The following is a 21,089-nucleotide window of genomic DNA, read 5'->3' on the forward strand; positions in this document are numbered from 1 at the left end:
GCTATTTTTTGATATTTAAATACTAGATTATCCCTTCTGTGGTCCTACAGTCTCATAACACACAAAATCTGTGAAAACAGCTGATTCTGTAGAAACGGACAAGTACATATTAAGGCATTCTCACCCAAAGGGATTTGTGGCCCCTCTGCATTGTAAGTAGTTATATAATGATTTCCCTCATAATACCTGCAGTGGAGAATGGCTGAGAGCAGGAAGGATACTAGTGTGTGATATATTGAAATCTGTGTGGGCAAGAACTGAATAATGTGATTATCTTAGGGTTGGTTTGGTTTTTGAGGTTTTGTTTGTTTTTTCCCGACTATTTAGGAATTTGTACTTAATTCTAATATATTAATATGATTACATTTTCATATGATAAATTTTTTCCTGTTTACTTTTTCCTTCTGCTAATTTTACACATATTGAAAGGTTTAGGGAAATAACCTGGTCTAAATAAACACTACGGAAATCATCTGTAAGGGACTGTTCCTGATGGGTCTAGCACCCTTACTATTTTTTAAGTGTCTTACTACCTGTGATAGTTGAAGGCCTTTTGATAGGAAAATCACAGTCTTGACTCTTGATGATTCTGCTGCAGTTGTTTCATTTAAGGGGTGGGGTGACTGTTCAACATGATGATTTCATCAGATTGTTTGCCTGTTGTTTTCTGTTACGAAGTTTGTGAATTTTCTAGTCTTTCATTTTGATTTTTCAGATATATCCTTCATTGTGTAATAGAATATTAGCTAATAACTATAGTAAGTAGAGTACTTCTCCAGAGGCTCTGAACTACAGATCTGCTAATTCAGTTGCAGCTCCCATTTACTGAAAGGCCATTATTTGCGTGCAGTTACTTTTTTATAATTGTTTCTGATCTTTAACCTACTTAGAAAGATTTGATGAAAAAGTGACAGAGTGATCAAATAAATCCTAAACTTTCTGAAATCTTTGAGCACTTTTAAAATATCACTAGTCCTCAAGCAGGTGATTCTGGGTAACTTTCTTGACCTGCTGAAATATATCAAGAGAGTGGCTCTTCCATTCACTTTTAGATAAATCTTCTGTATTATACTGAAAGTAATTTAAGTGTTTGTTTATTTTTTTCCTGTTCTTATTTTTAAAATGTGAATGGGGCAGGAAAACCACCTTGCTATCATATTTCTATTTATTCACAGACTTTTCTGGCACCTCTGCCTCCCTGTACTTGACTCTGTCGTATGCTATCTTTGGATAAACGCTTGGTGGCTTCAAATAGTGAGGAAAGGAAAATCCTCTGCTGCTACGGAGCTTACTTTCTAGTCTGGGAAATAGATGATAAGCAAGATAACTCATAGCACCTTAGCTGGTGATAGAAGACATAGAGGAAATATGTCGGGGAGCAGGGAAGAGTGGCCAGAGAAGGCCTCTTTTAAAAGTGGCATTTAAAAAAAAAAAAAGACTCGAAGGTTAAGTCTGTGTGGGTGTATGAAAGAAGAGAGAGCAGACTTGGGCGGGCGGAACCAGCTCCCCCACACCTCCTTGCACAGGTACCGGCAGTTCCCAGCCTCCTCAGTTCTTGTTCATCTTCTCTGCTACCTTGTAGCAGTCTCTGCTGCGGGCATCTCCTCTGTGTGTCATCTAGGGTTTCCAGTTGTGGTCTCTTTAAACTGGAGTAATCATTTAGTAGATACTTGTGAAGAAATCTGAGTATGGAGTACCTCACAATATTTTATGAACTCATCTCTTCCTTTTAGAAATCTCTCACTAAATCATTCAAGTTAGATAAAAATGCAATAATGGTTTAGAACAAGCTGTGACTACCAGTAAATTCACATTTCAGAAGCTTTTTTAATAGGTTTTATTTTTATTTTCTTAAAAATATAATTTGTTTAAAAAGAAGAAAATCTCTAACCTGACAGTAATCCTGGCATATATTTTCAGATGTCATCTATTACTCAGACACTCATAGAGTACCTACCGTGTAGAACTGGGTCTAGCGCCCTGTGTAGAGGTTGTTAGAACGTGAACGCCATGCAAAGACAGTGTTCCTCAGTGTACTTCAGATGTGAATGGGATGGGAATATTTTGTGTGTTAAGATGGTAAAAATACTTAAAAGCTGAGATGAGAGATATTACCCTAGAATTTCCTTTAAAAGTGACACAGATAGGACCCCTTAACCTTTTATCTAAAAAAGTTTCAGGGCCAAAACTTGACATTTCTCAATGACACCAGTCACCTTTTGCTGACATGTTAACTGTCCTCTGGTCAATATTTTAAAGTCAGCATCTTAAGCAATAATTATAAATACTCACCAGGAGAATTAAAATGTGAAAAATACTGGTCAGTCTGATCTTGAAGAAGATACGTGTTTCATTTGCTTGATGCGGAGCATGGCCCTGACTGCTCTGGTAGCAAACACAGTGTCCGTGCGGAACAGATGCCAAGTCCTCGTGAAGTGTTGGCGACGGCTCTTTCTCCTTCCTGCAGGTGTCTTTGGGCGGTGTCGATCTCACGGTGCGGGTGCTCACAACAGGGTACTGGCCCACTCAGTCAGCCACACCGAAGTGCAACATCCCGCCGGCACCGAGACATGCTTTTGAGATATTTAGGAGGTAAGCATAGATCAGACTTCGTATTTCTAAGTAGAGATAACTTTCCAAAATTGAAATAAATATGAGCATTTATAGTGTCCCTGATTGAAGATGAGTATATTTCATTTTTTACCTGTTGTTCAAAAGAATTTATCCTTTATGGTTTTACTGTGCATTGCATAAACTCTTTCCAGAGGACTATTTTGTTGATGTCCTTCAGCGTTAGTGCATGGTTAAGAGTATATAGTTTGTATTGTTGATGTCTGCCAGTGACTTGGGACTGATTGATTGTTGAGTTACTATGGAGAAAGGTGGTCTTCTAACCACAGGGGCTGAGCAGCAGGCCAGGGGCAAGGGGTACCAGCAGAAATGATCTGGTGCGCTGCCTTTATCTTGTGGTACCTAGCTCACTTAGGTCTGTGTTTGTCTCTGTCTGTGCTTCTCTGTGCCCCTCCTTTCCTTTCTCTTTATTTTTATTTTTGTTTCCTCACGTAAAAAATTAGAACTGGACTTGATTTCTAAGGTTTAACTTTTAATCTTTTTAAACTCTCTTTTACATATGTATTTGTTAAAGGTTATTATCACATAGTTTATAATATCAAATATGTAAATCGTTTAATTCTCTAAAATCTGGTTTGATTTGCCAAAGGTTTTACTTAGCGAAACACAGTGGCCGACAGCTCACACTCCAGCATCATATGGGCTCTGCAGATCTCAATGCCACCTTCTACGGACCAGTGAAAAAGGTAAATATTGATAGTTTGAGCATATATATGTATGTGTGTATATATAAAGTAACCTAAAATTAGTCTGTAGAATCGATTTGTGATTTCTGTTGACTTGGGTAAATTATTTATTTCTCTTATTTCCCTACCTGTTTCATATACTTAGAAAAGAGAGAACTGTGGCTTTACTTACCTATATTCTCTTAGTTGCTAAATACCTTCATTTGACAATATGAAGATTATACTAGTATCCTTTCTTAAGGAGTAAGTAATAATAACAATTACATACTTTATCTATAAGATCAGTCTTGAGACTGTATTGCATAAAATAAAATTTAAGTTGATTTGAGGGCATGCAGAGCTGTGAGTTCCTTTTCGAAATTCTCAGTCTCCTGTAATCCTTACTATTTGTCAGTAGTCAGAACTGGAAACATTATCACTTTAGATTTGTGAGATATACAAAATGTTAGTAAAGTGATTATTTGAAACAAGCAAGGGACTAAGCAAGGAACACGTATGAAGGAACCTGGGCATGGGCCGCAGGAGTGGGGAGACTGTGGGAGCGGGGGTGGGCTGGGAGGAGGAGAGCAAAGAGGGGGAGATTGGGGCAACTGTAACAGAATAACAGTAAAATATTTAATTAAAAAAGATAGTCAAACATTTTTTAAGAGAAAAATAAAATAAAATGAACACTATGCTAGTGGATTGCTTTTGTTTAAAAAAAAAAAATGCAATCGCACGCTGGCTGGGTGGCTTAGTTGGTTGGAGCATCATCCCATACACCAGAAGGTACATATGGGAGGCAACCAATAGATGTTTCTCCTTCTCCCCCTTCCCCTCCCCTCCCTTACTCCCTTGCCCTTCCCCTCCTTCTCCCTACCCCCTCCCCCTCCAAAATTCTTGGGTGGGGATTTTTTTTTTTTTTTAAGGAAGGAAAATTGTGAGATTTAGAATACCTTCTTTTATATCTAAAATTGTGAGATTTAGAATACCTTCATTGCTTGGTATAACTCAAATCAGGGTCATTTGCCTTAAAATAGAAAAGTAATAAAAGGCTTCTATCAAAACATTAAAAAAATAATATGTAAGTTGTCATGTAGGCAGCAAATAACTGTTTCATTCTGTATTGTAATTAGAATTTTAGTAGTTTTGTATGATACCATTATAACCAAAGTTTTTTTTTAATATTGTTGAAAATGGCTACGTATATTCTGATTTTTATATCTAATTGAATAATATTAGAAACTATTGTATACAGAGCGGGGAAAAGTAGGTTTTACAGGTTTTTAGACAGAAAATAGCACAATAATTGATAAATAATAATACAAGAATAAACGTTGTGTTTCACGTACTCATAACTGTATACCTACTTTTGCTCCACCCTGTATTTAAGTGTAAATGGGAAGGTCAAGGATACTGAAGAACTCAGCTTTAATTATTGTGTGTTTACATACACACACATATATACAGGCATATACACTTTTAAATAACATTTTCTTTTTATATAGCAATAAATTTTGTAGTTTCATAAAGGGTTATTTCTCAAGCATACTGTGAAAGTTACCAAGAGATAATGATATCTACTTTATGTTTTTGAAAACAATGAAACAGGAAGATGGATCTGAAGTTGGTGTTGGAGGGGCACAAGTCACTGGCTCCAACACACGGAAGCACATACTGCAAGTCTCCACCTTCCAGATGACCATATTAATGCTCTTTAATAACAGAGAGAAATACACGTTTGAGGTACGGGTTGGCTGTGTACATTTTAACCAGTTGTATTTCTAGCTCTCACATGTTACTTGAGTCTGTCTTATTTGAGTAACCTTTAGAGTCATTATTACTTGAGGATTATTATTTTTTCTACTATTTGAGTAACCTTTGAGTAGCATTAGAGAAAACAGCATAAAATTAGATATCTGGAACTAATCATATACTTGTTGGGTCACATTTCATTTGGCTTTTTTTAATCAACTTTATTGAAGTATGAGTTTTATGTGGTCAAACATACCCCATTTAAGTGCATATTTTGATGGAATTTTAACAGATGTGTATACCTGTACAACTGCCAACACAATCTATAGAATATTATTCTCCAAATTTTTTATACTCCTGTGCAGTCAATTCCCTCCCTTTGTACCCATACCCAGGCAGCCAGTGATTTGCTCTGTATCACCATGGGTTAGTTTTGCCTTTATAGTGTTTTCCATGAATGGAATACAATACATAATGCTTTTGGAGTGCTTCTTTTACATAGCACAGTGTTTCTTAGATTAATCCATGTTATTCCAAGTATAGTTACGGTAGTTCATTCCTTTTTATTGCAGAGTGATACTCTGTGGACGTACTACATTTTCTGTTGATGGGCATTTGAGTTGCCAGATTGAGGCTGTTAAAAACAGGGATGTATATTTAACTTTTTAAGAAACTACCAAACTGTGTTCCAAAGTGATTGTGCCACTTTTCATTCCTGCTCGCAGTGTAAGCGAGTCCAGCTCCTCACATAGTCTTCAAAATTTGGAATTAGCAATCTTTTTAACATTAGCCATTTTAACCGATGTGTAATTACATCTTACTGTGGATTTAACTTGCCTTTCCTTGATGACTGATGGTGTTGAGCATCTTTTGTGTGTTCATGTGCCACTGATGTGTCTTGCTAGGGAGGTTTCCATATCTTTACTGAGTTTCTGGAAGCTCTTTATAAATTCTGCATACAAATTCTTTGTCAGATATGTGTCCTGTGAATATTTGCTCAGCCTGTCACTTGCCTTTTCAGTTTTTTAGTGATATGTTTTCAAGAGCAGAATTTTTTAATATTGACAAAAGTCCAAGTTTTTCCCTTTTATAGTTCTTGCTTTCAGTATCCTAAGAAATTATTGACCACCTCGACACGGCAGTGAATGATAAACGCCAATACTTAGTTGTTCATTCCAGCATCATTTGTCTAAAGCAACAGTCTTTTCTTTTTAGATTATCATGGCACCTTTATTTTAAAAAGCAGTTGACCATACGTTTGTGAGTCTGTTTCTGTATTCTCTCACTTGTTTGATTGATTTCAGTGTTTGTCCTTATGCTGATTTTACACTGTCTTGATAACAGTATCAGATTTTTTCTTCCCCATCTTTTCTTTTTTTACAGTGCCTTTTAATATGCTGGCTTTTTTATTACCCTTTTTCTTTCTCTATATACCTTTAAATAAATAGGTTGGAGTTAAAATGAAGGTCATGTGATTCTTAGTAAACTTAAAATAATGAATATTTTCTAAAAGCTTTAAAGTTACTGCCTATTTATACTAATGGAGAGCCAGTTTCTAGATATAGATGAACATAGGAAATAGATTAAGTTTGAAATTAAGAGCAAGATTAAATTTTAGGCCTGTTTTAATATTAATACACATGTCCATACTTCTGTTTATGTGAAGGGTATAGTTAAGAGATGACCACTTTTATGTGCTATTCCTACAAGAAATGTTTTGAAACCTGAGTTTTCTAAGTCAGTGCTTTTGCCCTTACATATTTCCAGGTATGTCTTAACTAGGGAGTAACCTTAATTTTCACACACAAGTTATAAATGATCAAGTCCCAAGAATGTTGACTGAGCAAATATTGAATACCTTACTCAGACATTGTAAGCCTTTTCAGACAGAGGTAGAATTAAATTGTCTTTAACAGCTTGGATGTTTTAATCTGCACCTGTCCTGGATAATATATTTTAAGCAAAATAAGCTGCTTGGAAAATGGTAGAGTTGGTTTTCAGAGTTCTCATTTATAAAGAACTGACAAAATAATTAGATAAACAAAAACATAAACTCATTTTCTGTAGCTGTTATTGGAATTGCTAGTAATTTTAATGGTCCAAGTTAACGTTTGCCTTTTGAAACCGGTTTGGGGTCATTGATGCTAATGAGCAGTAGGTAGAAAGTAAAATAAAGTAGAAATTCCCTCTCATGCTTTAAATGTTAGCTAAGTCACAAATCAGAAGCCTTAGTACAAATGGCGTATGAGGGCTGCTGTTGCTGTGACTCCGGCGCCTTCTCGCTGGTCACGTCGTGACCTGAGGCGTTGCGGGGGCGCGTGGAGTTTGTCCTTGCTCAGAATACACCAGTGGTTCTCCGTAGTCTGCCACACACATTTTATTGCCAGCTCTCCCAGAAATCACCTACCTGTACAAGTTAGAATAGGTAGTAACTTTAAAAGAAGTTGATCTTTTAATTTTGAATGTTTCTTATGAGTTCGGTAAGATAGTATATTAGTTATGTAGTGCTACGTGACAAATCTTAAAACTTAACCACTAACAATTTACTATATTCCGTGGTTTCGGTGAGTTATGGATTCAGGAAAGGCTCGTTTGGGTGGTTTCTGGCTTGACCGCATGAGGTTGCATTAACATGTCAGCTGGGGCTTCAGGCATCTTGGTTGTTTGGAGCTAGGAAAGACACTTCTAAGCTACTGGTGTATGCTTCCTTCCACGTGGTTGGCAAGTTCTTTCGGCTTTTGGTAAGAGATCTCCACATGGGCCTTACCACGTCCTTGAGTTATGGTGGCTAACTCCTTAGAGCAGGCAATCCAAGCAACCCAAGCAGGACCTGTAGTGTCTTGGTGACCTAGCCTTGGAAGCCACATACTGCCACTTCTTATATTCTTGGTCTCCCCAGTCAGCCCTGATACAAGGAGGGAACCACACACGGTTAAAACATACCAAAATTATTACGAGCCATCTTGGAAACTACCTACAAAAAGGTGGTGTTTATTTGTAGTTTCACATTTAATTCATAGAAGTCAGGCTGCTGTGGCTTTTTCCTCTTCTTGTGTGTGTGTATATTTTTTGAATAGAAGCCTGCATTGTGGTTTAGAACAGCTAGAATAAGGAAGTCTGTACAATGGTATTCTATACCTTCGGCTTTGTAGTTAGCATTTGGTTTTTGAAAGAGCTATGGGTATTAATACACATTTTCTAAATGTTCTTTATTATACTTGAAAATTTTTCTGTGAGTAAGTCTGAAATAATAAAACCAAATTGTGGACAATAGCAAAATTAATGTCAGTAGAATTTAAATAGCAAGCCATTAGACAACAGTGATAATATTTTATGAAGAAGCTACTAACAATTAGTGATATAACCATAATATATAAAAGAAAATGGTTGGAACTATAAGCAGAAAATTTCACCATCATAAAAATTCCTCACATGTACTGACTGACAGACAATAAGACAACTGAATAACACAATTAGCAAATTAAAATGAAAGCTGTACAGAGGGAACTTGAACCCCAAAAGCAGAATACACATCCTGGGAAGCATCTGAAGCCTTAGGGCAGAGTTGAGCCCGGAAACCATGGCAACAGAAAAAGACGGGTCTGTTATCCAACCTAAAAGCACACTCAAGTTCAGCAGTATGTTGAGAAAGTAACTTACTGTCCAAATAGAACTTACCCCTAGAGTACAAAGAAGGAATTTAACAACAAATAGTTACGAGATTTTGTAATAATGACAACAACAAGAATAATTTACTGACCACTTGTATTGCCAGATACCACTTCAAGGAGAAAATCAGTGAATGATTTCTACAGGTGGACAGAAAACACTTGATAAAAGTCAGTCCCCATCCCTTACAATCCAGGATGGAGGGACTCTTGGCCACCTAAGAATGGAATGAAATACCTGTCCTCAGTATCTTCAGGGTGTATCCAGTGGGAGACCTAAGCAAGCAGCAGTTAGTATTAAAATATTAGCGATCTTGCCATTAAAGTCAGAAACAAGTTAGGATACCTACCTTTACTACTGCTCCCAGTTTTTAGCCCCCCAACAGATGGACAAGACAAAAAGAAAATTGAGGGTAGAGAGAATGGTTACCCTTAGACTGTGATAAAGATAGACAGTTAAGCAACTTGAAAGGTACTTTGTCAGATATAATTATAACTTAGAGAAACCAAGTACACATCTGGAAATATGCTTCGGAAAACCTGGCTTTTGTATGAAATGCATGGTTCACAAAATCAAGTACAGTCTCAATCTTCATTTATATCATGTTAGAGCAGTACTATGGAATTCCCTGTAGCTTTAAACTCTCTGATGACATGGAAAATCTCCAAGAAATTAGTAGGAGAATTCATACGGTGTGGTCCCACTTATATTTAACAGTAATACTTACATAGATGGCATGTTCATGTGCATACATGTATATGTGTGTTTCTATTCATGTGTATGTATGTAGCTGTACAGAAAAAAGACATAGAAGAATACATATTGGATTGCAGTGGTTATCTCTGGTGATGATCTGCAATTGTGCTATCACCTAAGACTATTTCTAGTTCTTTGAATATAATTAAGCAATAAAATATATAAATAAGTCCATTTTAGCGTCTCTATATAATAATTATAATCAACATTCTAATAACAACACCTGTTTAATTCACTGGGGTTAACATGTATAATATTTGCAACGCCTAAAATAGGTGGACATAACCAGAGATCATTTCAAGCATATGAATATACATCATCACTAAAATTCACATTTCTCTGAATCCTCACTTAACCAGACAGTCACTTAGAAAAAAACTACACTTGCTCACAGACTCTTGTGAAAAGCAGGCTGACCCTCTCATGTTAGTTACATAATCCGAGCATAACCGTCTTCATACCCACCTTACTGTGCTACTTTTGAGAAAGAAACAGCTGTATACAGTGAATCAAAATAATGTAACCCTGTGTGCAGACTTGTTGCATCATACATCCATCTAGTTGTGTAGGGACTAAACCATATCTGTGTACAATTATCTATTGTCCCACTGACATAAGATTATAATGAATTTAAAAGTTATCCAGTTGACCCCTAAATAAGGTAGAATGTAGGGTCCCAGTACCTGCACACAGTCAGTTGAAAATCCACATAGAACTTTTAACTCTACAGTCATTGGCCCCTTGCATCCATCCCTAGATTCAGACACGATTGTAAAACGGTCATTGGGAATCCAAAAATACTCTTACCCATGCAAGGTCGGTTGAGTCTGTGGATGTGAAAGCCACGGATGTGAAGGGTTGACTGTTTTTACTGAGAAGCATGTACAGTGTACCCACGTAGTTCAAACCCACGTTGTTCAAGGGTCAACGACACATTAATTTTTCCCTGAGCTGCTTTTATTGTCTTTTATTTATCTCATAATATGTAGCGACAGTTACCACCTGCACTTGAAAACAGATTGCTTCTCATATTTAGTGTTAATTGCCAGCTATTTGATTTTTTTATTTGGTCATAGAGACAATAGATATGGTCAACTTGGACTGTAAATTCTGATTGTATGATAGAAGGCCTTAGTTCAAGCTTACATTGCCTCTCTCTGCAAACGAAGTTGCTAAGCGGAAGAGCAGTGTGTGTCAACTCCCTTTGCAAGTGTGGGAAGGAAGATTGTAGAGTATGTCTAAAAGTAGCAATTATATGTTGATTAGCACTTTCTTTTTTATTTAAATATTAAAACAGGCCCCTAATATTCTCTGCTGGGTGACGTTTTTAGATTAGGCCTTATATTTCCTGAAACAAAAAAGTACATATATGTTCAATATTTTGTCATTTGAGTCACCGTTTTTCTCTGGTTTATTCGAATAGTGAGATTTTAGTGAAGCATCATAATAGTCGTGGAATTCTTGGTTATGAAGTATTACTTTAAGGGAATTACATCTCTAACCACTGTTTGGTCAGTTTTACTTACTAATTAATATGCTTTAATCTTTCAAACCTCTATTTATGATTACGTCCATCTGATGACATTTCAGGAAATTCAACAGGAAACAGATATCCCCGAGCGAGAACTTGTTCGAGCGCTGCAGTCCCTCGCCTGCGGCAAACCCACACAGCGGGTCCTCACCAAGGAGCCCAAGTCCAAGGAAATCGAAAATGGCCACATCTTCACGGTCAACGATCAGTTCACATCCAAGCTGCACAGGGTCAAGATTCAGACAGGTACTGGAGTTTTTCTCCTGAAACAAACTACAATTTTTTTCTCTAAAAATTCTTATGAGTTTGATTTTTATCCTTTAAAAAATCTTTTCTGGTGCTGCATGAGACATAGGCTTGAGAAATAAAACGGCTTTTATTGATATGTGTTCCTGTCAAAATGCAGTTGAGTCCAAGCACTTTAAAAAGTAATGCGGCATGGCGAATGTGTTACTTATTTCCATAGGTTTTAATGCATGGAGTACAATTTTATCCACATGCTGCTATTTATAAAGTGACTCTTTTTATCTGGTTAACTAATGATAGTGGACGTTTGCCTTTAAAACTGATTTATACATTTTTCAAAATTGGGAATTATCTAAAGTTTGATCTTAGATGCAACTATTTATATTTTGATGAATATTTTTAAGTTTGAAAATCTTAAAACTCCTATTTTCTTTCTTTAAAACATATAAGTGTCCCTGTTGTGAACAATTTTTAGTACAACCTTTATTAACAAAGTTAATAAACATTCTATTTATTATATATTTAACATGATGTAAGATGTGTGTTTTCTGTGCATTTAGAGAGAAAAAAGGCGCTCCACCTTTGTTGACACTTAAACGCTAATGTAGTTTTAAACTTGGTCTTAAAACTGGTATTAGAAAGTTTGCCAGTACTGATTTGTTTATTATAGCAGATATGTCTTGTGGTAAAACTATTTTTAAAATAAGGTAAGATAGTGACTGCAGTTTTTTTACTTAAAAAATTGTATTTATGTTGTATGTTAGTAAAAGATAGTCTTTTAAAAATTATTTTAATGCTGAATATACAGTCAGTTGCCAGAGCACATTGATTCAAGAACACAGTAGACACACTTATGTTTCCCTTTTTGACCCTGATTGGAGCCGTGCGCTTTGTGAAGCTGGTGCTGTACTGCTGTTAAAGCCTTGACTACACTGTTCCATCGTTGAAAACGGTATCATTGTATCTTCATCATCAAAATTGACCCCATATCTTTGGGACACGGATGTAGATTAAAAATAAAACAGAGCTGTTGTAGTGAGTCATGGGAAAAAATGTCTTTTTTCCCCTGGTGTGAGACATACGAGTTTGTAGTTTTGGACAGATACAGGTGTGGGGTTGTAGGACTTACTGTGTATGATGTGCACCCACGTTTTTGGGCCACACTTTCAGGAAAAACAACCTTTGGTTTCAATTTTTAATTCAGTCTTTTATCTATTTATATTTAGATACTTGTTTTCTGTATTATAAAGGAATTTTAACATTTTTTTTAACATACTACAGTATAAGAAATTTTACTTTACTTTACTTGAAAATAATTACAAAACGTAAGAACAGATAAAAGGTTTTTTAGGCACTACCCATGTATAATGTGCATCCTTTTTTTTTTTCCCTTAAAAATCTGGGCGAAAAGATCTGCATTATACATGGCAAAATACGGTGTTTGTATCCTAGATTTGGGGGAAAATGTATGATGACATAAATCTGAATTTCTTAGTCTCATGCTGCTTTACCCTAAATAAATATCTTTGTAATCATAGATTCTATCATGCTCAGCAATAATATTGTGCAATATTATTACTATTATCAAAAAAAATAGCCGTGGCTGGTATGGCTCAGTGGATTGAATGCCATCTTACGAACTTAAAGGTTGCCCGTTCAATTCCTGGTCAAGGCACTTGTGAGCCAGGTCCCTAGTTGGGGGGCATGCAAGAGGCAAGCGATAGATGTTTCTCTTACACATTGTTGTTCCTCCCTCTCTTTCTCCCTCCTTTCCCCCCTCTCTAGAAATAAATAAATAAATAAAATCTTTTTTTAAAAAGCTTTAAAAAACTGTTGATGGATTTTTAATTTTTGGTGTTATATGTGTGTAGTGTTTTAGATCTTATTAAAATAGGAATATAGTTATATATGATGAAAATTTGGCATGATCTCCTGGATTTCTTTTAAGCTATAAATTCTGTAAAGAAATATTATTTTTCATTTTGGAGTGGTACTTAGATTAGCTTGGCTCTTGCTGGTATTTTGTGTAAAATTTTCTCTCTCAGTTACAAGTATTTTGACCACATAGGTTTTCTTAAGTTGTCAAAATACCTATTGATATTAAATACTTAGAATCATAATCAAATATGCACTCAGAAATTCTGGCCATACCTATTTATGCTGCTTTTTACTGTAGTGTATAATAGAAATTTAAGCAAAGAGGTTAAAAATACTACCTAATACAACCTTTGGAAAGAACTAGATTTGTCGTAATTTGCAGCAGTTTCCATGGTTGGTAGATTCTCCCACCACCGCCACTCGCCTTCTGCCTCCGTTCCCCGCTTACGTCCATATGCGCGGGTGCCCTCTCACACCAGCAGACACCTTCGTTGTGCTTTTCGAGTGCAGAGCGTTGCGCTGGGCTCTAGGAGTCAGCCCTGCCCTCGTGGTTTTACCAAGTCATGGTTCAGTTTGTATCGCCGCAGTCTTCACATTTACTTTGGAGTATACCTATTTAGGTGACCAATCTAGATGAATCAAATGGGTTGTTTAAAATATTTCTTTCCCTCTATCTCTTTTTAAAAAATATTTTCAGATCTGCAGAAAAGGTGAAAACACAGTGGACATTGTCATCACATGTATTTACAGGTCACTAAGGATTTGCCCCACTTGCTTGGGCACCCTTGCCTCCGTCCTTCCCCTCTCCCCCCATCCAGGTATATATGTGCTACAGCATTTTAAAATTCATTTGCAAACGTCGTAACACTTCTCTCCAAATACTTCAGCAAACATATATCCTTAGAACAAGATATTTCCCCCATAATTGTAATAATAGTTCAAACCTGATAAAATTAGTAACATCATACAACTACATACCGCCTGTGTTTGTATGTCTGCAGTTGTATCAGAAATGCCTTTCATACCTTACTTTTTGAATCCAGGATTCAATCAAGTTTTTCACATTAAATTGATTTAAAGCAATGCCTGTCTCTTTTAATGACATTGAGTTTTTTGAGGAATAACATTATTCTGTCTCAGCAGACCATTTGAATCTAATCTTTTTTAAGATGGATTAAATTGGGAAGACACTGAAAGCAGAATTCTTAACCAAGGGATTGTAGTGAGAAACAGCTAGGTGGATCATTTCCCTGGGATGGTCTTATAAATCGTGCAGCCTGCTGTCTCTCGGGGGTGCCCACGCCTGAGGCAGCAGGGTCCCGTGTGGCTCTTTGTGGTTTTCCAACTTCTGCTAACCAGTAAACCAAAATTTAGTTACCACTCTTCTTTCTCTTCCTCTTCAATTAGAGCAAGGTTGCAGGAGAAAGAAACTTCTATATTTAATTCCTTAGCAATTGAATTGGAAGTCTATAGAAAGTAACAGTAAGACTTCTCCTAAAGATTAGAATATAGTGTACTTAGTGACAGTGGGATTGTGAAATAAATAAGGTAATAAGATATATAACAAGAAATTGTTAGATAACTGGTGAGAGGTACAAATAAATGAATTGTTACAGAGTTTGCTTAATTGACATTCTAGCGATACTTTCTAGTTATTTATTGACCAAACTAAATCTCAGCAGTACATGCCCTACCTTCCTCTTTAAGCGTTAGGCAGACAGTAGAGCCACATTTTGAATTGGTAAGATATCAGGTATTTGTTTACCTGAGATACTTGTGGCGAGGTTTAACCTAGCCTTGAGGTGGTGAAATAGTAGTTGACCTGCTGAACTCACAAGCAACGAAACTGACTAATAAATAATCATCTATTTAGCTACCTTTCTTTTTCAAGAAAAGAATCATTCTATAAAAATAAGAATATCATCTCTTTTACTATACTCTCTATAAAAACAAATACCTAGTATTTAAAAGGAATAACTTAGAATTGCAGAATTTTTATGTCGCTGCTTGTTACTTAAACTTTTTTTTAAGATTTTATTTATTTATTTTTAGAGAGGGAAGGGAGGGAGAAAGAGAGAGAGAAACATCAATGTGCGGTTGCTGGGGGCCGTGGCCTGCAACCCAGGCATGTGCCCTGACTGGGAATTGAACCTGCGACACTTTGGTTTGCAGCCCGCACTCAATCCACTGAGCTACTCCAGCCAGGGCGCTAAATATTTATTAAACACTGAATTAGGCACTTCTTGGATGTTTACTTGGAATGAGTATATATGTAGACTTAGGTTGAAATTGGTTTTTCCCAGTGGACATTACTAATTTGTACTGTTTATAAACCACATTTTTTTCCCATTACATTTGAAATTACATGATAATCACATAAGTGTCTTTCTCTTTTAGTTGCTGCCAAACAAGGTGAGTCTGACCCAGAAAGGAAAGAAACAAGACAGAAAGTAGACGACGACAGAAAACACGAGATAGAAGCGGCCATCGTGCGGATAATGAAATCTAGAAAGAAGATGCAGCACAACGTGCTAGTGGCAGAGGTGAGGGCACTGGCAGTGCGCGAGTGTGGGACGGGCAGCTTAGCGGTGGGGATTTAGGGCGGTGCTGTATTCGGCTGATTTAAGATACAATTTTAAAATTAGGAAACTACAGTCAGGTGATACTTATTAAAAGCATGACAATACTGCTATGATAATTTAAACATAGCAGTACATCGAAATAGGTGCATACTTTAAAAATATGTTTGTAATGAAAATCCTAGAATATTGTCACAGGAAGAATAAACAAAGTTTTCAGTGCTATTTAATACCTTTGTGTAAAACGACCTTATTGTCTAAAGATAATTGTTAACATTTATTGAGTGTTTACATGCTGCAAATTCAAAAATCATGGAAAAACCAAATAAAATAAATAATTAAAGACGTGTGGGCAGTTAGGTGGCTGGTTAGTTTCCCGGGCACTTTGCTGGGCTGGTACGAGTGGGTTTCGATGGCAGTGCCTTGAGAAGGGAATGGAGGTGCAGCGTGAGAGCGGCGTGTGCTCCGTGGCGTCGGTGCATGGGAAGAGGCTGAGAGCAGCGCTGCGGGACTGAGGGTCGAGTGGAGGGGCTCTGGACTTCATACTCCTAGAAGGGAAGATACTGAGCGTGTTTATATACTGAGGATAAACAATGAATGCTTAAAAACAGAAGGGGAGAAGAGGAAATGAGGGGGTGATTGAGGTACCAAAGTGAGGGGAATGACAAGAGGGCTGTACAGAGAGGGTGCAGGAGGGTGGTAGGTGTGTTCACAGGGATGTTACTGAACATTCTTCTTCAGAGAATCCAGGGCATGGGGCAGGGTGCGTGTTAGCAAGGGATGGACACAGATATGACTGAATGTGTCAGGTGGTGGGAGTTGGAGGACTTTCAAACTGAAATAGCCTCTTCTCCCTATGTAAAACAGGATGCGAAGTTACTGTCCTCAGAAACTTGCTGAACTTGAGTACTATGAATTTGTGTATCGCTTCTGGGCATTTTGGCTAAGATTGTAATTTTTGTTAACAGTCTCTTTTAGAGACTGGCAGATAGGGATGGGGTGGGTGGGTTGTTTTTATAACCATTTGTAGCATGGAAGTAGCCATAGATAACGAGTGAGTTGGCAGTGTGTTCTAGTAAGAATTAAGAAAACAGGCAGTGGGGGTGTATTGGGCCTGTGGGTGCAGCTTGCTGACTCCTGGTCTGCGTGCAGGGTATGACAAACCACAGCTTTACTCGGTTACTCAGCAGGGAGCTCAGTAGTAGATTCTGAATGATGTCAGGAATGTAGAAAGGGTGTTTACGGGATAGAGACAGGAATCTGGGAGTTGTGGGCACTGTTGAGTGTGTGCTGAAATGATCCTTGTGCACAGCCTGCTGTCATCAAAAGTTATTCCTAGCCTAGAAGAAGGGGTCGGAGGATTAGAAGTCTCAGGTGGGTTGAGAACAAGTTTGTTGACATTGGGATGATAATACTAGAAGGATGGTAGGTTTTAGTTGGAGGGTGGAGTGCTGGAGTGTCAGACTTCAAAGAATTTTCAGTTTGTTGTGGCCTTGGAAAATGAGCTAAAGAAAAGGAAAGGAAACGCAGGCTTGCGGATGGACGCGCTGCGAGAGGGGCTGTGACTCATGGGGAGAACGTGGGCTTAGGGCAGCAAGGTGTAGATTCTCATCTCTGACTGCTGGCTCTCTCTACTGTGTTGATGTCGGTTTTCTGCTCTGGCGTATTATCCTCATTTGAAAAAGTTAGACAGCCTCTTTTATGGGGCTAAGAGCACTAAATAAATTAATACATGAAATGACCTATACATAGTGCACAGTCAGGCTTTGGCTGCTGCCTTAGTTACTGTCTTCTTATAACTGATGTCACAATACTTAGAATCCTGACAGTTGGAGGAAAGGATGGCAACTGTAGCACTTACTGTGTGCACTGGGCACTGTTATAAAGCATCCCGTCTGTTAAGTCATTTAGTACACACAGCAGCTTGATGAGGCTGCATAACTTCCCCGGAGTCCTAGAGCAGCCAGGGAGTGGGCGAGTGGCTTTGAGTCCAGGCAGTTGGCGTCCACAGTTTGCTCTTACACACATCATGCTGTGCTCCCCAGATTCGGTGAAGTGGGGGACACCCCAAAGTCAAAACGTGTAATTAGTATACACTCATACTGATACATTCCAAACAATCGTAATCCACTCTAGTGTTCACCTGCTGATGTGAGGAGGCGTGTTTTAACCATGCATTACGTCTTCAAATAAAACCTTTTAAAACTTCCGGCATTTTCAACTTGGGTAATCAACTTGGTAAAGTTTGATCTGAGTCTTAAAATGGCACTATTCAGAGGGACAGATTTTTGTGTTAGTATGGAAATGTTAACATATTTTTAGAATTTGCTGGTGAATAATAGTTTTTGTTTTAACCTTCTGTTTTAGGTAACTCAGCAGTTAAAGGCTCGATTCTTACCAAGTCCAGTCGTTATTAAGAAGCGTATTGAAGGACTTATTGAGAGAGAATACTTGGCACGAACACCTGAAGATCGCAAAGTATACACATATGTAGCATAAAATGCATTCAGAAATTTGATTTATTCTTGGACTGACTGTACCCTTCGCATGGACTGGGAAGTTCTTTTAAATCATTAAATATTAAGACGACCATCTCTTCTATTAAATTACATGTTCTAGACCATTCAGATCAAGCCTTTACTCCCTTTGAGAGTTTTCAACATCAGTTGATTGAGCTTCAGGCTTTACAACGTTTACCCCTGTAGAGATCATCTTTACATCTCCTCGGGAAAATGTGAATGTGCCGCGTTTTGTTTTCAATACTGTATGAAAACAGGAAAAAAAATAAAACAAAAATTTAGAAAATGCAGCTCATTAAAATAAAATTGTTGGATTTCATTTCCCCAGGTCTTCAGTGTTGATGTAAATGTGTTTTGTAGTGTTGCTTAGCACTTTGCGCATTGTATAAGTGGGGTAACGGAAATGGTAAACGAAATGACATGATTCCCAATTATCTTGCTCTGCTTAAGGCATTTCTTTAGCTAGGCTCGTTTAATTTAAAGGTTCGATAAATAGACAAAGACCCAAGCATACAATTTGAGCATGCTTTATTCTACCACTTGCACTTACTGATCTTACAGCCTTATGACCAGGAACCTTTGTTTTGGGCTCAGTACACACCCTGATTTGGTTTTTCCCTATTGTAATTTGAGATTTCCCAAATTAACTCTCATAATAATTAGGTTTTGTTCTGCATTATCACTAGAGAAAGAAAATATTTTAGTATGTATAAATTGTACAATAATTTTTTGCTGTTGTACTCACTGCTAATAGTGGATTGTATAGGGCAGTGTTTTTATTTCATTTATTGTTGACAAAAATAAATGAATTTAGCATACACATACCCACTAATTCAAGTATGTCAGAGCACAACATTGGCAGCTGGTTATATTTAATTCAGCCCCTTTGAAAAGCACATATGGTCTACACTTTGTTTATAAAATATTGTAGGTTCCCCTCTCTTAAATATATATATTTTGGTGAAGCTAGGGTGCATGTTAATTTTCTGTTTGGAAATGCATTTTAAAGATGCAATAAATATGATTATCTTGATATTTTTTAACAAGATCTTCAGTTCTTGCAGCTAACCGTGTTTTGGAAAGTGATTAAGCAATATTTTTCAAACCTGATGATTCTTGGATATTTAACTATTGTCCTCCAAAGAGTATCGTTTCATGTTTTTAAAGATGTGCTTTGTGCTGAAGATTGTCTCGGTTATCCTGTGCTTCCAACTTCCACCAATGTTTTTTACCTGATTGATCTGCCAAGGATTATAGTTTGCTTTATTTTTAATACCTTCAGAGTATTTTTATCTTCAACTTTATTTAATTTTGTTTCATTTGTTTTCGTAAGACATTGTTTCAGATATGTAATTGGGGCAAACCACTATAGATTTCTATTGGATAGAGAAATGATATGTTACTAAGAAGTTCAAATAACCAACCCTTCGTTGACTATCAGTACTGTTGATACCTTTATTAGAATGTATGTCTCAGAAGATGGTTTCTGTTTCAGTTTATGGTCAAGTTACAACAATTGAATTCTAATATGGATTAAAAACTCCATATAAATCTTTTCCCCCCTGCGTCTTGGGTTATAATTTTCCTTCTAGACTTGCAGATACGCTCTTACCGCATTGAGTTTTTGTCTTCATTCGTACTGTAGAATTACAAACGGTATGCTCTCAGCCTGCGTTTTCCACTTGCACACGATGCAACTAAGATACAAATGGAAACTGTCACGAACATCAGTCTCAGGTTATTTTCATCAGACTCAAGTGATAAGAGGTCAGGCGTGATGTGAAAGCTGAAGGTTTTCACTTTCTTATTTTTATGTGATTGAAATTTCTGTGTTAGAAATCTACAGGAAGACACTGGTATTTTGGATTTCAGAATTATTTTATTGCTCTCAATTCCCACTTAACGTGGTAACACCCTGGGAATTAGAATAACTCAGTTGTCACATTAATAAATATGAAGAATGTAAAAACCTCACTTGAAATCTAAATGAGACATTAAAAGAAAAAGTTAAGTGCTAGTTTAAAATATTAAAAGTCAGTAAATTGAAATTTATGTCATTGTCTCAAGTGTGGACATACAGATCAAATCTAGAGTTTAGAAACATACCTGTCAGTTTTGGAGCACAAGTTTCATATTTATGCTTCAAAATGCTTCTGTGTAAATGAAAACATTTGACTCGCAGTTGAGTGGACTGGTTGGCGAACTCAACCGTTCGCGCCGAGGTGCGTTGCTCTCGATGGCAGTCAAGAATGACGCGTTGAGAAGCAGTGGGGTCACCTCACACGCGTATGTTTTAGCTCATAAGTATTACTTAGGCTTGTAATCTGTTTTGACATTGCTTTCTTTTTAGCAAGAAGTCATTCATGCTATTTTCAGTTTTTTTTCTTTTTAAGATTGTATTTATTTTCAGAGAGAGGGGAAGGAAGGGAGAAAAGAGAGGGAGAGAAACACCGATCAGTTGCCTCTCACACATCCCCAACCCAGGGACCTGGCCCACAACCCAGACATGTGCCCTGGCAGGGAATTGAACAGCGACCTGTTGCTTTGCAGAACGGTGCCCAACCCCACTGAGCCATGCGGGTCAGGGCAATTTTTTTTTTCTCAGTTTCTTAATGTCTTAATTTCAAAGAATAATGCATTTGAAACATTTATTTAATCCTGTTGATGTGAATACATTTTGGTGACTTATACTTGAAGAAATTTAAGGAGGGTGGATAGTAGTTTTCCAACTGCAAAAATGATGTAACCTTTGTTCACTTGTTAAATTGTAATGCTCTGATATCATTAAGTCCAGGACAGTGTTTACTTTGAATTGTTACACAGTTATTTAAAGATTGAAAATTCGTTGCAATTAGGGAAC

The 21,089-nt window shown here is 37.1% G+C and overlaps 1 protein-coding gene across 3 annotated transcripts in view; it reads left to right on the forward strand.

Annotated features, from left to right (window-relative positions):
• Positions 1-20,613, forward strand: part of CUL3 (cullin 3) — an 86,886-nt gene extending 66,273 nt beyond the window's left edge. For all 3 annotated transcript variants that reach the window (XM_028511056.2, XM_028511057.2, XM_036022790.1), the window contains 6 exons: positions 2,468-2,592; positions 3,221-3,317; positions 4,908-5,042; positions 11,067-11,253; positions 15,529-15,674; positions 18,078-20,613. In XM_028511056.2, coding sequence (XP_028366857.1) covers positions 2,468-2,592; positions 3,221-3,317; positions 4,908-5,042; positions 11,067-11,253; positions 15,529-15,674; positions 18,078-18,209 — 822 coding nt within the window. In that variant the 3' untranslated portion in view covers positions 18,210-20,613. The remainder of the gene's footprint in view (positions 1-2,467; positions 2,593-3,220; positions 3,318-4,907; positions 5,043-11,066; positions 11,254-15,528; positions 15,675-18,077) is intronic.
• Positions 20,614-21,089: the final 476 nt, after the last annotated feature.

Source organism: Phyllostomus discolor, chromosome 4 (genome assembly GCF_004126475.2).
Source record: "Phyllostomus discolor isolate MPI-MPIP mPhyDis1 chromosome 4, mPhyDis1.pri.v3, whole genome shotgun sequence".
Classification (NCBI taxonomy): Eukaryota; Metazoa; Chordata; class Mammalia; order Chiroptera; family Phyllostomidae; genus Phyllostomus; species Phyllostomus discolor.